General features: G+C 42.3%; 1 protein-coding gene across 1 annotated transcript in view; it reads right to left on the bottom strand.

Annotated features, from left to right (window-relative positions):
* The window catches only part of grm7 (glutamate metabotropic receptor 7), a gene marked incomplete at both ends in the record, with an annotated part of 327,441 nt that overhangs the window by 199,960 nt on the left and 112,144 nt on the right, over nt 1-15,337 (bottom strand). The window contains one exon of the mRNA XM_083972506.1: nt 4,903-5,119. Within this exon, the coding sequence (XP_083828632.1) occupies nt 4,903-5,119 (217 nt within the window). The remainder of the gene's footprint in view (nt 1-4,902; nt 5,120-15,337) is intronic.

The raw sequence follows: 15,337 nt of genomic DNA, 5'->3' as shown, positions 1-15,337 counted from the left end.
AGTTTGAGTTTGTCATTCAAGAGAAGCATCAGCTGATTTGAACCAAGCCTTTCTGAAAAGTTTCGGAGGGCAAGAATAGTTTGTTAGCAGGATGGAGTTAGCATCCTGATTTGGAGCTTTGCTGCCTCTGGGCGTGGGCAGCTCCACATCATGGAAGGGGAAATTAATTATCAGGTTTATCAAGGTCTCAAAGGATGATGCTCTCGCGGAAACACTGCGCTTCTTTGTGTTATTATCTTAAGGACATTGGGTTGCCTTTATTCAGTCACATTAGATGTTATGACTAGTTCAAGAAAGGCTTCACTGACTTTTTTTCAACACTGTATAAATAGTATATATTTTGCTACTAGAAGCAAACTGAGCCTCCTTTAGATGTCCCACAGTCTTACACATGTTATCTACTCCAACACATTGGACCTGGAACACATTCCCTCATAAATAACAAAAAAAGCAATTTTTCAGAGTATGGATCCTCTTTTCCCTGCACTGAATTTATCCTGTCTGTGTTTGCAACACACAGATACATTTGCCCAACCAATGGTCATACTGTAGGATTGTGAAGATGTTTGGCCACTGTGTCTGCTCCTCACAGAGTTATTAAGCAGAATCCAATTTAACTTTGTGATGTAACAACAAAGCCCCCAGCTGTGGCCCCCCACCTGCTTATGACATATTTTTTGCAGTGTTGTGTCAGGCGTTTTTTTTTTACCTCTAGCTAGCGATCATACTAGTTTGCCAATTCTACTTCTTCCCCTCCAGTCCCACATGTGACTCTGAGCATTGGAGCATTGTTTACGTCTGCAAACTGCTTCAGTATCACTAGGGTCATCAACCGAACTGTGAATTTAAAAACCCTTTTTTGCAGTGAAAACCACAATAAAACAGACAGACTACAATTCCCATGATGGACTTCACCTCACTGACATTCAAGAAATGAGTTTCATAATCACATCTTAAATAGGACAGAATATTTTACTGCACGTGTCTGTCTCTTCCAGTCTTTCAGAACATTTGATAACTACACACAATCTTAAACGTGGAACATGATCAACTGGACTGAATTCTTAGCAGCAACAACAACAAAAGCTAAATAAATTAAATCCATCTCATATCAGAGTTTTATATACAGATTTACAATTTAAGCCCCAGCACAGTGCTGCAGGCTTGTCTACTTCATCTATACTAGGCGGCGGCAGCAGCAGCAGCAGCAGGCGTGGGCATCAGTCTTTGAAAATCTCTTCACGTCTTCTCGTTTGCTTTCCTGCCACAACACACTGATGCTCTTGTAATGAATGACAAGAGTCGGGAGTGGAATCATCCCAAAGAGGAAAACCCCGGATTCAAAACGCAAATATTTGGCAGCCTGCATGTGAAGTTCCTGTTTTGTCTGCACAGCGGGTGTACACAGTGATGCTACATGTGTTGTAACCGCAGTCGTGTTGCAGCCTCGGCAGCAGCGAGGAGCCCGTCAGCTCATCAGATGCTAGAGAACCATTGAGGAAGAAGTTGTGAGAGAAGCCAGAGAAAACTTCCTGCTAATCAGTCCTCAGCCACCTGACTAATCACTCTGGAGGTGTCCTCCCTGCACTACCGCCTCTGTGTGTTTGTGTGTGTGTAGGCTCCTATCTACAACACCCTGCTGGAAATGAACAGTGTCTAATTATATTACCGGCTCTGTGATCCTAAGTGTGCCTGCAAGAGTTGTGGATGTGTGACTGTCAACTGATAGAAAGAACCTCCCGCAATCAATACATGGTGGATTACTCACAAATCAGATAACCTAGAAAGACCTGCACACACACACACACACAGAAACAAAGCTCCTTTAGCAAAATATTTATCAGACGAACAGTCTGCTAAGAAGGCGTAGTCATATCCTTGGAATGATACGATCATAAATGAGAGGCTTTAGGAGCAATTACCAATGTGCACAATGACCAGACTTTGGTAAAGACGCAGTCGTCTTGCTGGATTAATCCTTGTCTGACTCTGAAATGTTGTTATCTACATTGCTGCATCTACATTTTTGTTTTGCATATACAGTATAGGGCTATAACCCCACTATATGACAAACACCTGTAGAGAACTCATTTGCAGTGGTTCAGCTGCATTTTTTATGCATGCAGCTGTTGTGTGTTGTCTATCCCAGTATTCAGACTAAAGCCTCAGTAGGTATGTACGGTCATAGAGGCTGAACTCCTTAAACAAGAGGGTCACATCAGCCCTGACTCTAAAAGACTCCTGGGACTTTTGGTCTGAGAGTGATTCATTCAGCAGCTCCTCAGTCTGAGAGAAGGTTTTACATCCAGAGGACTCATGAATCACAGTTACTCAGCCGCTACAGGGGACACGCATCGCTAGATCAGTGTTTTGTAAAAAAAAAAAAGACAAAAAAACAACAACAATACAAAGACATCAAACTTTAAAAGCACATTTTGATAGTGGGTGTGTGAATTAAGGTCCAATCAGCTCGCTGACAAATTGAACTGATCCAGCAACAGCAGAGATAATGATTTGAACGGCTCAACACAACTATGACTGTGAAAAAACACAGGAGGGGTGATGGAGCCATCTGCCACAATCATTCACTGAATAAAGAATTAACTCTTCGCATTTGTTTGACAGTTCATTTTGTGCAAATTAAATATTCACCAGCTGCAAAAAATGCATTAACAATGCTGGTTCGGTGTCTGCAAAAACTGATGACTCACAATAGTTCTGTCTTGTTTTATGATTAAATATTCTGGATGAACTTGAATTAAATTATATTTAGCACACAAAAGTGAAATGACAATTTGATTTTAAAATTAATTCAGACACTGATTTATTTCTGGGAAGATTCTGCAAACTTTTCTGGTCATATCCACATAAACCCTGAGCAGATGCAGTATTTTTTTGTAATTCTTCACACAACATTATTTTGTGAGCGTCTGACCACTGGTTTCACCTGCTCATTACCATAAAAAATAAGAACGCAGTCAGGGATTAAAGCTTAATTTGCTCTCAAAGACAACCTGATAGATAAAGAGGCTGAAGACCACTCAGGGTAACACTGAGACGTGCCGCTATGCAATTCATTTGAAAAAAAAAAGAAAATCAAATCATTGTTCAAAAACCCTACCGCAGATCAATGAACACGGCCCCCTGTCCTTTTGTGGAAATGCTGGGCGACTGTTTGTTGTTAGCACAGTTAAGAGATTTTTTTGGTGTCCTCTGTGCTCCCTGGCAGCGCCGTGTCCTTTAATAATCCTCTAAAAACTCCAGCACATAAATGTCAGGACACATCCCGACTGGTGAGTTGTGAAGAGTCATCAGATTGTTCTAAATGTCACAGAGATTATTCAGAGAGCAATCAACATCACTGTATACTCTAATTAATTCATTTCAAGCTTCTGTGACTCACCAGTTCATATCAGATCTGTTTCATTTCTGCATGTGGGCAAATGGATTCTTTTAGTTTTACACTGAGAAACTCAGCAAATTGGAGAATGTGTGTTTTTGAGCTTTGGAGGCCTTCAAACTGGCATAATAATGGTTTTAAATCAGGATTTAACCTTTTTCATTACGCTCAGATCACACCCTCAAATGATGATGCAGAGATATTAGACCCCCCAATGTGTTTTCATTTTGGCTTCTAACACTGTCATAACTATGGTGAATTATCTGTCATCAGTCCCTGTGTGTATTGCATCCATAATTGTTCAACCAATTACCTCTACATTGTCACGATAGTAAAGAAAACTCAAAAATCTGACTGATTCTCAGTCAAGTTCTGCACTGATACAGAGAGACTTCTTTTTTTAAATTATGAATTCAAGGCTGATTTATGGACAGGTAATGATGACTTTTGGAATTGTCATTCATACTCGGTCAGAAAATGTGTTTCAGGTCTCTGATGGTAAATAAGGCTATCAGGCATTGAAGGTAGGTTAGCAGTCGTATAGCTCTAACAGCTGCTCAAGTGCCATATGTTTAACATCCAAATAAAGATGCTTTTATCTCTTCTTTTTTCTTACTGATTCTGATACCAGAACTTGTGAATTGGCAAAAAATGTATACGGGTACTATTCTAGCAGCTGTGTGCTACTATTTGTCATTGTATATCATAACTCAGGTTAAACCCTTAATAAAGATGAATCTCTGCAGTGGTCAACTTACACTGCTCTCATACTTAACATATGGAAAAAAGAACCTAAAATCGCTGTAGTCTAGAAACATGAACTGAAGCTAAATACTGTATGCTGAAGCTCTCTGACTTACTTCTGACTGCTGCAGTGACAGGCTGTGACACTGAGAGGCATCACATGACCAGTGACATAAAATCTAGAAAAGGTGTGTCAACACTCAACATGTAATGACCCAGGTTAAAAGCCTGGGTCCAGATCCAGATCCAGATGTGAACCTGGACTGTAGCCGGCCTATTAGTGACCTCTGGCATTAAGGTGAGATACACGATTAAGAAATGTCCAGTAATGCAGCAGCAGACATAAATGAAAGGAATATGAGCACAAATAAAAAATAATAAATACAAAGCAATAAAAAAAAACAATATTTATAAAAAATAGTTATTTAAAAAAAGCAAATGTCACCATTTACTAGCAACAACTCTTCACTCTAAAACCAGAGCTGCCAGATACTGTACTCATATACATGTACACTTTATCAATCTCAACTACTTCATTCCTGGGCCAGTATGTAGAATCAAACACTGTTTCAATTGTGTTTTCAGGGTTTGAACATGCATGCATCCATCACCTTTGAGTAAATGTTAGGTTGTTGTTAAGGTGAACTGTCACCAGGGCATAAACAGGGTTGATTAGTACATTAAAAAACACACTTATCCTTTGACAGATCGCTGCCACATAAACCATCTGCTGATTACACTGTAGCCACCGGTCTTACCTGCTTCTCTGGAGAGCTGCATGAAGGCGTCCACCCCTTTCTCGCCATAGCTGCCCTCCGAAGCCACGGTGGAGACATAGTTCCAGCCCATGGCCTTCACAATGTCCACCATGGCCTGAGCCTGGAAACTGTCTGGAGGAACCACCCGAGAGAAGAAGTCGTACCGCCGGTCGTCGCTCAGCTCCGGGGCAGTGGATGCATAGCTGATCTGAGGGATCTGAGGAGAGAGAGAAGAAGAAGAGGATTGAAGAGTTGATCGGAGAGATAATCAGTCAGATCCTGTGGAAAATTTAGAGAGAAATATGTTGCTACAGAGAAGTGTGTGAGGACTAGGAGAGAGGAAAGATCCTGGCACAATGTTCTTCCGGTTCTGCTCACAGTCTTGCCATCTGCAGAAGTTTTCAGATGACTCTGCCATTGTTGGCTGTATCAGCAGGGGCCGGGAGTCGGAGTATAGAAGTGTAGTGGACAGGTTTGTCGAATGGTGTGGTCAGAACCATCTCCAGCTCAATACCACCAAAACTAAGGAGCTGGTGGTGGATTTATAGGAGGGGCAGGACCAGTCCCATCCCAGTCATCATCAACGGGGTGGAAGTCGACATTGTGGACAGTTATAAATATCTGGGCATCCACATCGACAACAAACTGGACTGGTCCAAGAATACAGACACTGTTCACAAAAAGGGCCAGAGCCGACTTTATTTTCTTAGGAGGCTCAGGTCATTTAACGTCTGCAGCACTATGCTGCAGATGTTCTACAACTCAGTGGTTGCAAGTGTCTTTTTTATGCTGTGGTTTGCTGGGGAAGCAGGTTGAAGGCAGCCGACGTCAACAGGCTCAACAAGCTCATCAGGAAAGCTGGTTCTGTCCTGGGAGTAGAGCTGGAGTCTGTGGTGGAGGTGGCTGAGCGGAGGATGCTGACGAAGCTGTTAAACATCATGGACAACACCTCTCACCCTCTGCATGCCACACTGGCATCCTGCCAGAGCTCCTTCAGCCAGAGACTGCGACCACCCAAGTGCACTACAGAACGCCACAGGAGGTCTTTCCTCCCTGTGGCAATCAGATTGTAGAATTCCTCACCCTTTGCTGGGAGAGGAACATAGAACATAAAACATACACAATAACATATCTAATTCTTAGATTGTGTTCTTCGGACTTTGTACTACAGCACTTTTTAAATTAATGTTGCACTGTATTTAACTTTTAACTTATATTTAGGTTGCTTCTTTGTTGTGTATATTGTCTAGACATTGCAGGATATATTTTGTCATATATTTTCCTCCTTGTATCCTATTTATTTTCTATTTTCTCTGGAGCGGCCTGGCAGAATAATTTCCTTCGGGATGAATACAGTTTTATCTAATCTAATCTAATCTAATGTGAAAGCCATAAAGGGAGAAGTTAAATAATCTGCAGATACAGTATTTTATTATCATGTTTTTCATTCCATTTTTTTTTTCTTTGGTTCTCCTCACTCACCCCCTATTCACACCATGTACTGGAGTGCTGCAGGCTCAATCATTATGACATCCAAAAGAAATGTTGTTGATGACAAAAAAACGTCATTTTAATTATGTCAACATGATTAAAACCTGTGGAGACAAGAACTTTAATTCAATGCAGCTGATCAGCAGACAGGGGATTACAATATGGACCTGTAGGTAAATGGGAAATTGAATTGTGCTAAAATAAATGGTGACCTTCTCTCAGTGCTGCTGCTCATCTATGCGAGGTAACTTTAGAGGTTAAGTGTGAGTGTGGGAGCTCGTTGATAGTTATTAGTAAAATGGTGTTTATAGTAATTATTCAGGTCAGGGATTATTTGACCTCTGTCCATCAAGGTCTTCACTAATGGCCAGTAAAAAAAATCAAATTCCATCCATCCTGCAGGAAAATCACTGAGAAAAGTTGCAAATCCCACCACATGAGATATTTCTTCCAATTACCCTTTGATCTGCTGGGAGAAGAGACGCACTCTCTCGCTCACATTATGTACGGGTTAAAAGTTTGATGTGTGCAGCACTGCCTGCGGAGAAGGTTAAACGCCCAACCCGCTGTGTATTATGCAGGGCTCATTATTTTTGGTTTTATGGATCAGAACAAAAAGTAACATAAAGATCTGGGAGGAAAATGGATTTTAAAAATACCATTAACGCAGCAAATATATGGCTCGTCTTTAGCAGGTAATCAGCAGCTTATTTGCACTTTCTCCTTGTTTCTCTTCAGTTTCTTTTACCAGAGGTGTTTTCTGAGATCTCATTAACGTTAAACAGATCAGTGGTTTCAGTTTAGGGGGAGAAACATGAAGAGACATTCAATTTAATCAAATATTAGTTTAACTAATGTTGTAAACCTATTGTTATTTTAAATGGAGAGACAGTGCTGTGCTCTCTTGGTGGTAGTGGCACGTAGCCCTGATGACGTTCACCAACGTGGGACAGACTCCATAGCCTGACAGGTGCCAGCGTTGTCATGGAGGAGCCCAGAAGTGCCTGTGCTGTCAAAAGCTGCCCCACATGTACAGTACATACAGTATATTTATATCAAAACATAATTTCATATTGTTTTATACACTTTTGGAATTTATTTTAGAGACCAAACCAATGAACGGAAGGATTTCATGATTTCAGCCTTCAGGTTGGTATGGGTGGCACTGGCAACGCTGTGTCTGAACTGTTTACAGACCATAGCGAGCTACCTGACATTCAAGATGGCTGGCACAAAGACAAGCTAAAAGATAGCAACAGTCAGGAAAAAGCTGAAATGAAAACGTAAGTTTTCTGGGACTGTCCTCCACCTTCATTCTGCTCTAATCAAGGATCAACCACTGCAGCAAAAGCTATGGAAGCCCACCAAGTTCAGACTCCTTTAACCCAGGAGACAGATGTCACTCCAACTCTAATCAGCCTCCATCTCAGCCTCATTACTCTCGTTCCAGGTCAGGACAGAAGCAGCTAATAAATGTGTTTGCTATACCATGTAGAAGAACTGTGCAAATAGCAACAGATCACAACTGTGTGGTTTTTGTTCCTCTCAGAGAACATGATGCGATGCAGATGCATGTTCAGTATGGAGACCACAACTCCAGTTTTGCCTCTTCTTTCATGCAACAGTCTTACACTATTACTAAGGAAAATCACTGCAGCACTAAAAGAACAAAAAAAAACATTCTCAACTCCTAAATTATGTTCTTCTGAGATCGTACAATTAGAATAATAATAACAACTTCTTTCTTTTTTTTTTGCTTTGTGCACACCTGATGTCCCACAGGCACACCTGAATTTGTATTTCTGTGGTTGCTTCTGCTGACAGTTGGAGAAAAGAAAAGGTCTGTGCGTGAGCCTCACTACTGCTGCTTGCGAAGCTGTTTGCTGTGAACACTCTGTACCAACTAAAAGCAACTCTGATTAGGCCCAACACTTTTAATTAGAATATAATGTCCAGGTGGACTTAAGTAGGAAAATCAACATCAAACATTGAGGGGGGTTGAACACATTAGCACGATTTAGCGCATTTGTTTATTACCGTTACAACGCAACCTGTCCATGTGCTCGTGTTTGTGTATGTGTGTAGTAAAACATGCCAATTGTTGCAGCCCTACCATTCAGCTTTATAATATACTCCTTCACGTCATCTGCATATTCTGACTGTGGTGCCTGTTTACAATGACAGACAGCAAAGTAAAATGATAGAGTTGCAGGGTTTCCACACTCACAGTGACCTGTCAGTGTCGGGCTGGATGCAGTGATGCAGCGGCAGCACAGAAGCAAAGACACAGAGCCCTGAGGTCTTTACCAAACTGTGGCGCTTTAGTGGCCGCGTCCTTGAAATGTAGCTTAACTGTGTTTAAAGTTTTATAGTTTCTGACTCAAGATGCCACGAAGGACACCTCATCTCGCCTGCGGGGATATGCTGCATCACGCACATGCACACACACAAGCGTGCACACACAAACCTCAGCTCTGCTGCATACTCATAGGCACACATTCTGTTCCAAATGCATAAAAAGCAAAAACGGAAAGCCCAAACCAAAACAGAGAGGTATTAACATGACCACACACAGTGTACGGGGTGGTTTTGGGCCAAATCATGAGTTGGATGCCTACAGCATGAAAACACAGTGAAATGTTAGGGAAGTGTAAACACCTTCAACCTGTTGTTTTTGCTTCATCAGAGTGACTGCAAACACTGACGCTTCCTGTGGACACTGTCCTGCCTCCCCACTGAGAGACAGAGGACATCGGGGTCACAAAGACAGACAGAGAGAGAGAATGACTGATCGTTTACTCAACACTAGCAGTTTCATAACAAGCAATGTATCTCCTAATAAACATGTATTTTATTATGAGCTGTAGTAGGAGGTAGAGGTCTAAGACAGAGCAGTCAAACCTCACCAAAATTAATTGAAAACATGTATTTACATAGGCCGGATCAAAAATATCAACAATCATCAGACCTAAATGTATCTGATCTAAACGCAATCACACCAACAACAACAGGATGATCTATGAGTCACCGCCTCATGGTTGCACATGTTCACCAACCAGTCAAGATCCAGGAAGTGAGATCACACTCCCCACTTCCCGATTACCTGAAATGAATGATGTCCAGAATCACTCTTGCAAAAAAGTGATGCTGACCTTTGACCATTTGGATATAAAATGTCACCTCTTTATTTCATCCTATTAGACATTTGTGATAAATTGTGTCATAATTAGTGTCTAAATTTGTGAGTTATGACCAATCACATGTTTTGTGAGGTCACCATGACTTTACCCTGTGGCCTTTACATCAATTTAATTAGTTTATCTTTGAGTCTAAATGGATGCGAGATCTAATTCCACTTCTTTTAATGGAGACAGTTTGACTCTGGGAGGAAGCTAAATAAGCAAGGATCAAGTTGTAGATCACGGTGTTACGCACTGAATCTATGAGAGCATTAAACTTCCTGTTTAAACCACTCTAAACCATCATAAAAAGTAAACCTTGAGCTTCATTATCAGCCAAACAGAAATAAGACAAAAATTACAGAACTAATATTAGTAGTAGTGTCACAAAATACATCAACATGAACATGTTTTTCAGTATTTTAACCTAACGGTGCAGTCGGACGGTCTCTCTGCCGTTATCATGGAAACTCAGACCTCCGCGGCAACCTGCGTAGCACATCTGAAGACATGATGTGACAGCTCTCTTCAAGAGCCCTTAAACAAGTTGACGTCACCTCCTGTGGGCTGGATCGGCGGTTGGCAGATGTTATACTTCTCATCCCCGATAAGGCTGCAGAAGAAGACCATAGCGGCTCCTCAAAACAGCCGTATTGGTGATGACACAGCAGGGAGCCCGGGCGGCCCTCAGATTTGGCTCTGCTTTCAAAAGTAATGCAGAGAATGGCGTGAAGCCAGCAACGTCCACCTCCTCGGGCTCTAGCGGACACAGCTGCTTGTCATGAGCCGAGGTCGCCAGATCTGCTCAGCAGCCAAGCAGCTTTTCCCCCTTTTCACTGACAAGCACACACACAAAAACACATACTGCTCCAGTCACACAGATGACCGGTGTCCTGGATTTGTGTCATTGTACTGACACATTCACACACATACACACACACATATTCACAATGTGTAGTTTTGATAAGGAGTGCTGGACACAGAGTAGAGGCTGTCAGTCAGACTGAACCTGATGGCAAATATAGTATGTAGCATTGAAAGAAAGGAAGGGAAGAAGGGCTGAGTGACAGTGAGAGAAAGGAATCATTAAAGTGGAGGATGAATCCCCCTCAACTCCAGTGTCCATTAGTCTGTCCCACTGTGTGACATAAAGGATATGTGCCACCTGCGCACAGTGAAATCATCTAAATAAGCTCAAGTTACAGGTGGGAGCTGTGACTAATGACAGGTCTGACAGGAGAGGAAGAAAAAGAAGAGGAGAGGGAAAAAACACTATCCAGTCAAGGTGCTGTCACCAACGAGGGAGAGATGAGTGTTGCTACATCTCTTTGTCATCGAGGCAATTATCAATGCTCCAGTGGTAATTCTTATATTACACCAATAGCTATTACTTTATATTAAGATGACATCCAGTAACAATGATCAATTATAAATAAACCATTATCAGCACCTTGTGCTTCATTTTAGTGTATAAAACTGACACATTACTTTTTTTGTTTTTTTTTATCATAATTAAAGATTCAAGATGGAAGCGTTTGCTTGTGCTACAGTAGAGATGCGCCAACAGGCTCTGGCGTCACCCGAATCCACGTGTGCACATTAATCATCCATCTGAATTAATTGTATTATCCTATTTCTACAACTGCACTGCCCACGCATCTGCATGTCAAACAATTATTATTATTTCTGGAATTCCCCAACGTTAGTTTTCTTAGTTGTGAGATCACAAAAAATGCATTGTTTTACATAATGACTGGGACGTCCATAATTCTTTTTTATTGGTGCCGTACTCGACCCTGTGGTTGGCCTCCACTGTTTAAAAATAGACAGACCCCACCGGCGCACTGTCACAATGCCAGTCTTGTAGGAGGCAGCTTATTCGTGCCTGATGAAAAATGAATATACAGTACATTACAATCCTACACATTAGGGTTGTATATCTCCACCACTGAGGCCGATTCGATACGCATCTCAATACGCTGCCACCGATACGATACATTAACGATACACTGAAGCTCCTGTCGATACGATGCGATACGATTCACTCCTGTTCACGATGCGATGCGATTCAAATGCGATTTGATAACGATACTTAATTACAAAGAGATTTGGTTCGATATGATGTTTGATACAGTTGTGATATGAGAGTTCCCACATCAGGTTTATTAGCCTACCTCAATACCACTATTCTGCTTTACTCAGTATCAATTTGAGGGATGTATATTTGGTTAATTTTTACAGGGCAAACAAATACATCATATTTGAAAGGTACAGTCTAGAGGAAATAAATGGTAGACTTATACAAATGAAATCCAGCTTAATCATATGGGCTAGTCTTGTGTGGTGGCACCTCTGCATTTTGGTCTTTTGCTATGTTATAATAATAATAATAATAATAACTTTATTTATATAGCACCTTTAAAAACACATGTTTACAAAGTGCTTCACAAAACAACTTAAAAGAGACAAGTCGCAGATGTTTCGTTGTGCACGGGACATTTCTGGGTGGAGAGTCTGTGTTTTCTCTCCAGCCAGTGACAGAGCTCAGGTGTAGCTCCGTGCAGCAGAGTAGTCCGGATGCTAACCGCGGCATCCGCGGCTACCACCGCTTCCCAGCTCCCTTCAACCAGAGCCACTATCACGGCCCTTCTCCTAGTTACAGCCGGTGACAGCCGAGTATTGACCCGCCGCTTCACTCGGACTGTTTACTTTTCTTGGCGGCTCTGCTGCTGCTGCTACTGCTGCTGCTGGTACCTGTCAGCATAGACATATAAAGAGTATAAATAATAAATATTCGATATTCGATTCACAAAATACAACCAATAGTAATGTTCAATCTTATTTGTGAAAAGTAATCCCCAGAGCCAGCTGTTTTCGATGGTTTTCTGCTGATTAGAACAGAAATAATATGCTGCACAGTGCTCTGCATCCTGTTACTTCTGCTGCTCAACTGAGTAGAACGACCGGTTCAAGATGGCGGCCGCATTTCTGGCGGTGCAGCGTTCGATGCGGCGTCTACTCTTTATATGTCTATGCCTGTCAGGGGCGGGAGGCTGCGCAGTGCGCACGACATCCGCGGTGGTGCATTCAGGTTCCCTCGGAAAATGAAATGATCGATTAACCATGGAATTTACCGATGTAGAAGGCTAGAAGAGATGCATCGCAAATTCAACCATAAATTATGTCCGATGTAGCCTACCCTGAATCTACCGGTGCAGTCGCATTGCATACGTTTATATCAGACCACCGATATGAATCGGTGAATTTTCACATCCCTACTACACACGCATGAAGAGATTTGGCGCGTTATGCGCTTTATAAGAAAAGTTGTGACTTCAGCGTTGTAAAATACATGAATACTTAACAAATACACATTATCATTGATTCAGACAATTCCTGGTTCCTGAGTTTCTGTCTGTATTGATGCACGTGTCAAAGTCCAGTCTCCGAAGTAATGTAATTAGCATGTAATTAACATGATGTTACAACACAGGTATCCATCTCGCTAAGAACTATCATCTTGTTTATTTTCTCCTCTGTTCCTCTTTCTCTCTCTTTCTCTGTCTGCCTTTGCTATCACACAGTTAAAGTGTCCACTCCTGCCTGAGAAGTGGGGCTTTGGAAAATCCCACTGAGCCTCCACTGTAACAATGGTCTCTGTGGGACATCTGAGAGAGGGCTCGTTGAGGCAGTGGTGGTCCACAGAGGGGGTGCTGTGTGTGTGTGCGTGACAAACTGGTGTCATCACAAACTGATTTAACTATCTCAGCCTCTGGGGTGTTGGTGGAAACAAGAAAGAAAGGAGAAATGCGTGATGAGTGGAGGTTAAATTCTCCCCCTAAAAGTTGTGAGCAGCTATAGTTTTATTTATTGTGTCATACGTAAAAGACCTGGATGTCTGGATCTCAGCCCACTTCAAAAACTGCCATTTAGGAGAACGCAGAGATCAATCATATAATAACAGGTAAAATATGAAATTAACTCCATTTTCATTCTCATTTATGCAACGTAAGAGCCCACTTTATTCAAATACATGCAATTCTGCTTGCAGACACCTGCTGATAGAGCACTGCGGTAATCTGCTAATTTATATTCTGTGTGGTTTTACTGAAAAACACCAGATCCCCCGTTCAGCTCTTATACGCACTACAACACTGATGAATAGCACTTGAGTTTCAAATGCAGATACATAATTAACTAGACTATAAAAGTATTTGGCATTGCAATACGTGTTCATGAAAGAAGCCGCCACCAAAAACCCTTTTAATGTTCACCTGGTCCACAGGCAGATGGAGCGAAGAGGAAAACAACAGCTTACACTGCTCATCCTCGGCTTCTAATTTATGACCGTGAAAGGTTTGATGCCGAGTGTCAACGAGATGTATCCCTGCCTTCCTCTTGCCGTACAGACAGAGAAAAAAGAACCTCCACTGAGGGTTAAGAATGTTCCTCTTCAGTGAATCTGTGCGTTCTTGAATAAAAGGGAAGAGAAAACAAATGAACACAAACACAGGTGAGTGATGTGAGGAATAAATAAAGAAATAAATAAAGTAGGCGTGTGTTTGAAGCCCAAAGTTTGGCAGACCAAACCCTCCCCTCCACCCTATCCTGTTGACAGATTAGACTCATAAGTGGCTTGGTCATCCCTCTCTCCCTCTATCATACCTGCTGGCATCCCTCTTTCTTCCCCTGGACACGCAAAGGTCAGTGCCTTGACAGCTTCAATAAAACACAACCTGCACTACAATGTGACAATGGCTAAACCCTGCATTGATCCGAGACACAGGGAGAGAGAGAGAGAGAGAGAGAGAGAGAGAGAGAGAGAGAGAGAGAGAGAGAGAGAGAGAGAGAGAGAGAGAGAGATGGAGAGAGATGGAGAGGGGGGGTGGAGAGGGGGGGCAAACATGACCTGAGCTGGAAGGTGACAGTGGCTAAAGCTGCATTGATCCAAGACAGGCGGCAGTCGAGGGGAGAGGAGAGAGCAGGTGACAGACAGTGAAGGTGGAGGGAGTGACGGGGAAAAAGAAGAAACACAGGGGCGGATGGAGAGAGAAAGAGGAGGGGGAATGACAATGCGACAGGGAGAGATCCAAAATTGTTTCAAAGGGCCCAGCAGCTTGCCCAAACCTGAGCAGAATAAAGAAGTAGTCAAAGTCACTCAGAAAGAAACAGGGAGTGAGAAAAACAGTCTGTGTGACCACCGTGATGCACTGAACACGGTTATTGACATTTCCATCTGACATTTGTGCGAGTCTGCGACGGCAGAGGACTTGAAGTTATTGACCTTCTGCTCAACGCTGATGTCTATTAATTGAGTGTGTTTGTCTGAGATGGTTTGTGACAGCGGGTAGCTCTCGCATCTCGCATCCCGTGGCCTTTTGGCTTCCATGCACAAGCTGAACATCCTGTCAGAGGTCAGAGTGTCAGCATGGATACGGCACAGGTGGAGGGATGGAGGGATTGGAGTAGACTTTCAATTTGCTGCCTGTAGTTCATGCTATACTATGACCGTGGAAACGCTGAATTTCTATTGGCTGGTAGATGTCGATTCAAATATGTAACAGACAAAGAGCTCAAAATAGAAAGAAAAGAAAAAGCCACAGGCCGAGCTGAAGGATTTTCAAAATAGTGTAGCTGCTTCTAATTACCACTGCTGCTCTCCAACAGGACAGCACTGAATGTTAATTAGACTGATTAAACACTGTGTAAGATTGCATGGGGTGTATGTATGTATGTGTGTGTATAGTGCGTTACGTCATTAGCAC

Source organism: Trachurus trachurus (assembly GCF_905171665.1).
Source record: "Trachurus trachurus genome assembly, chromosome: 5".
Taxonomy (NCBI): Eukaryota; Metazoa; Chordata; class Actinopteri; order Carangiformes; family Carangidae; genus Trachurus; species Trachurus trachurus.
Note: the sequence above shows the minus strand (reverse complement) of the source record. Positions and strands in the feature narration are given on the sequence as shown.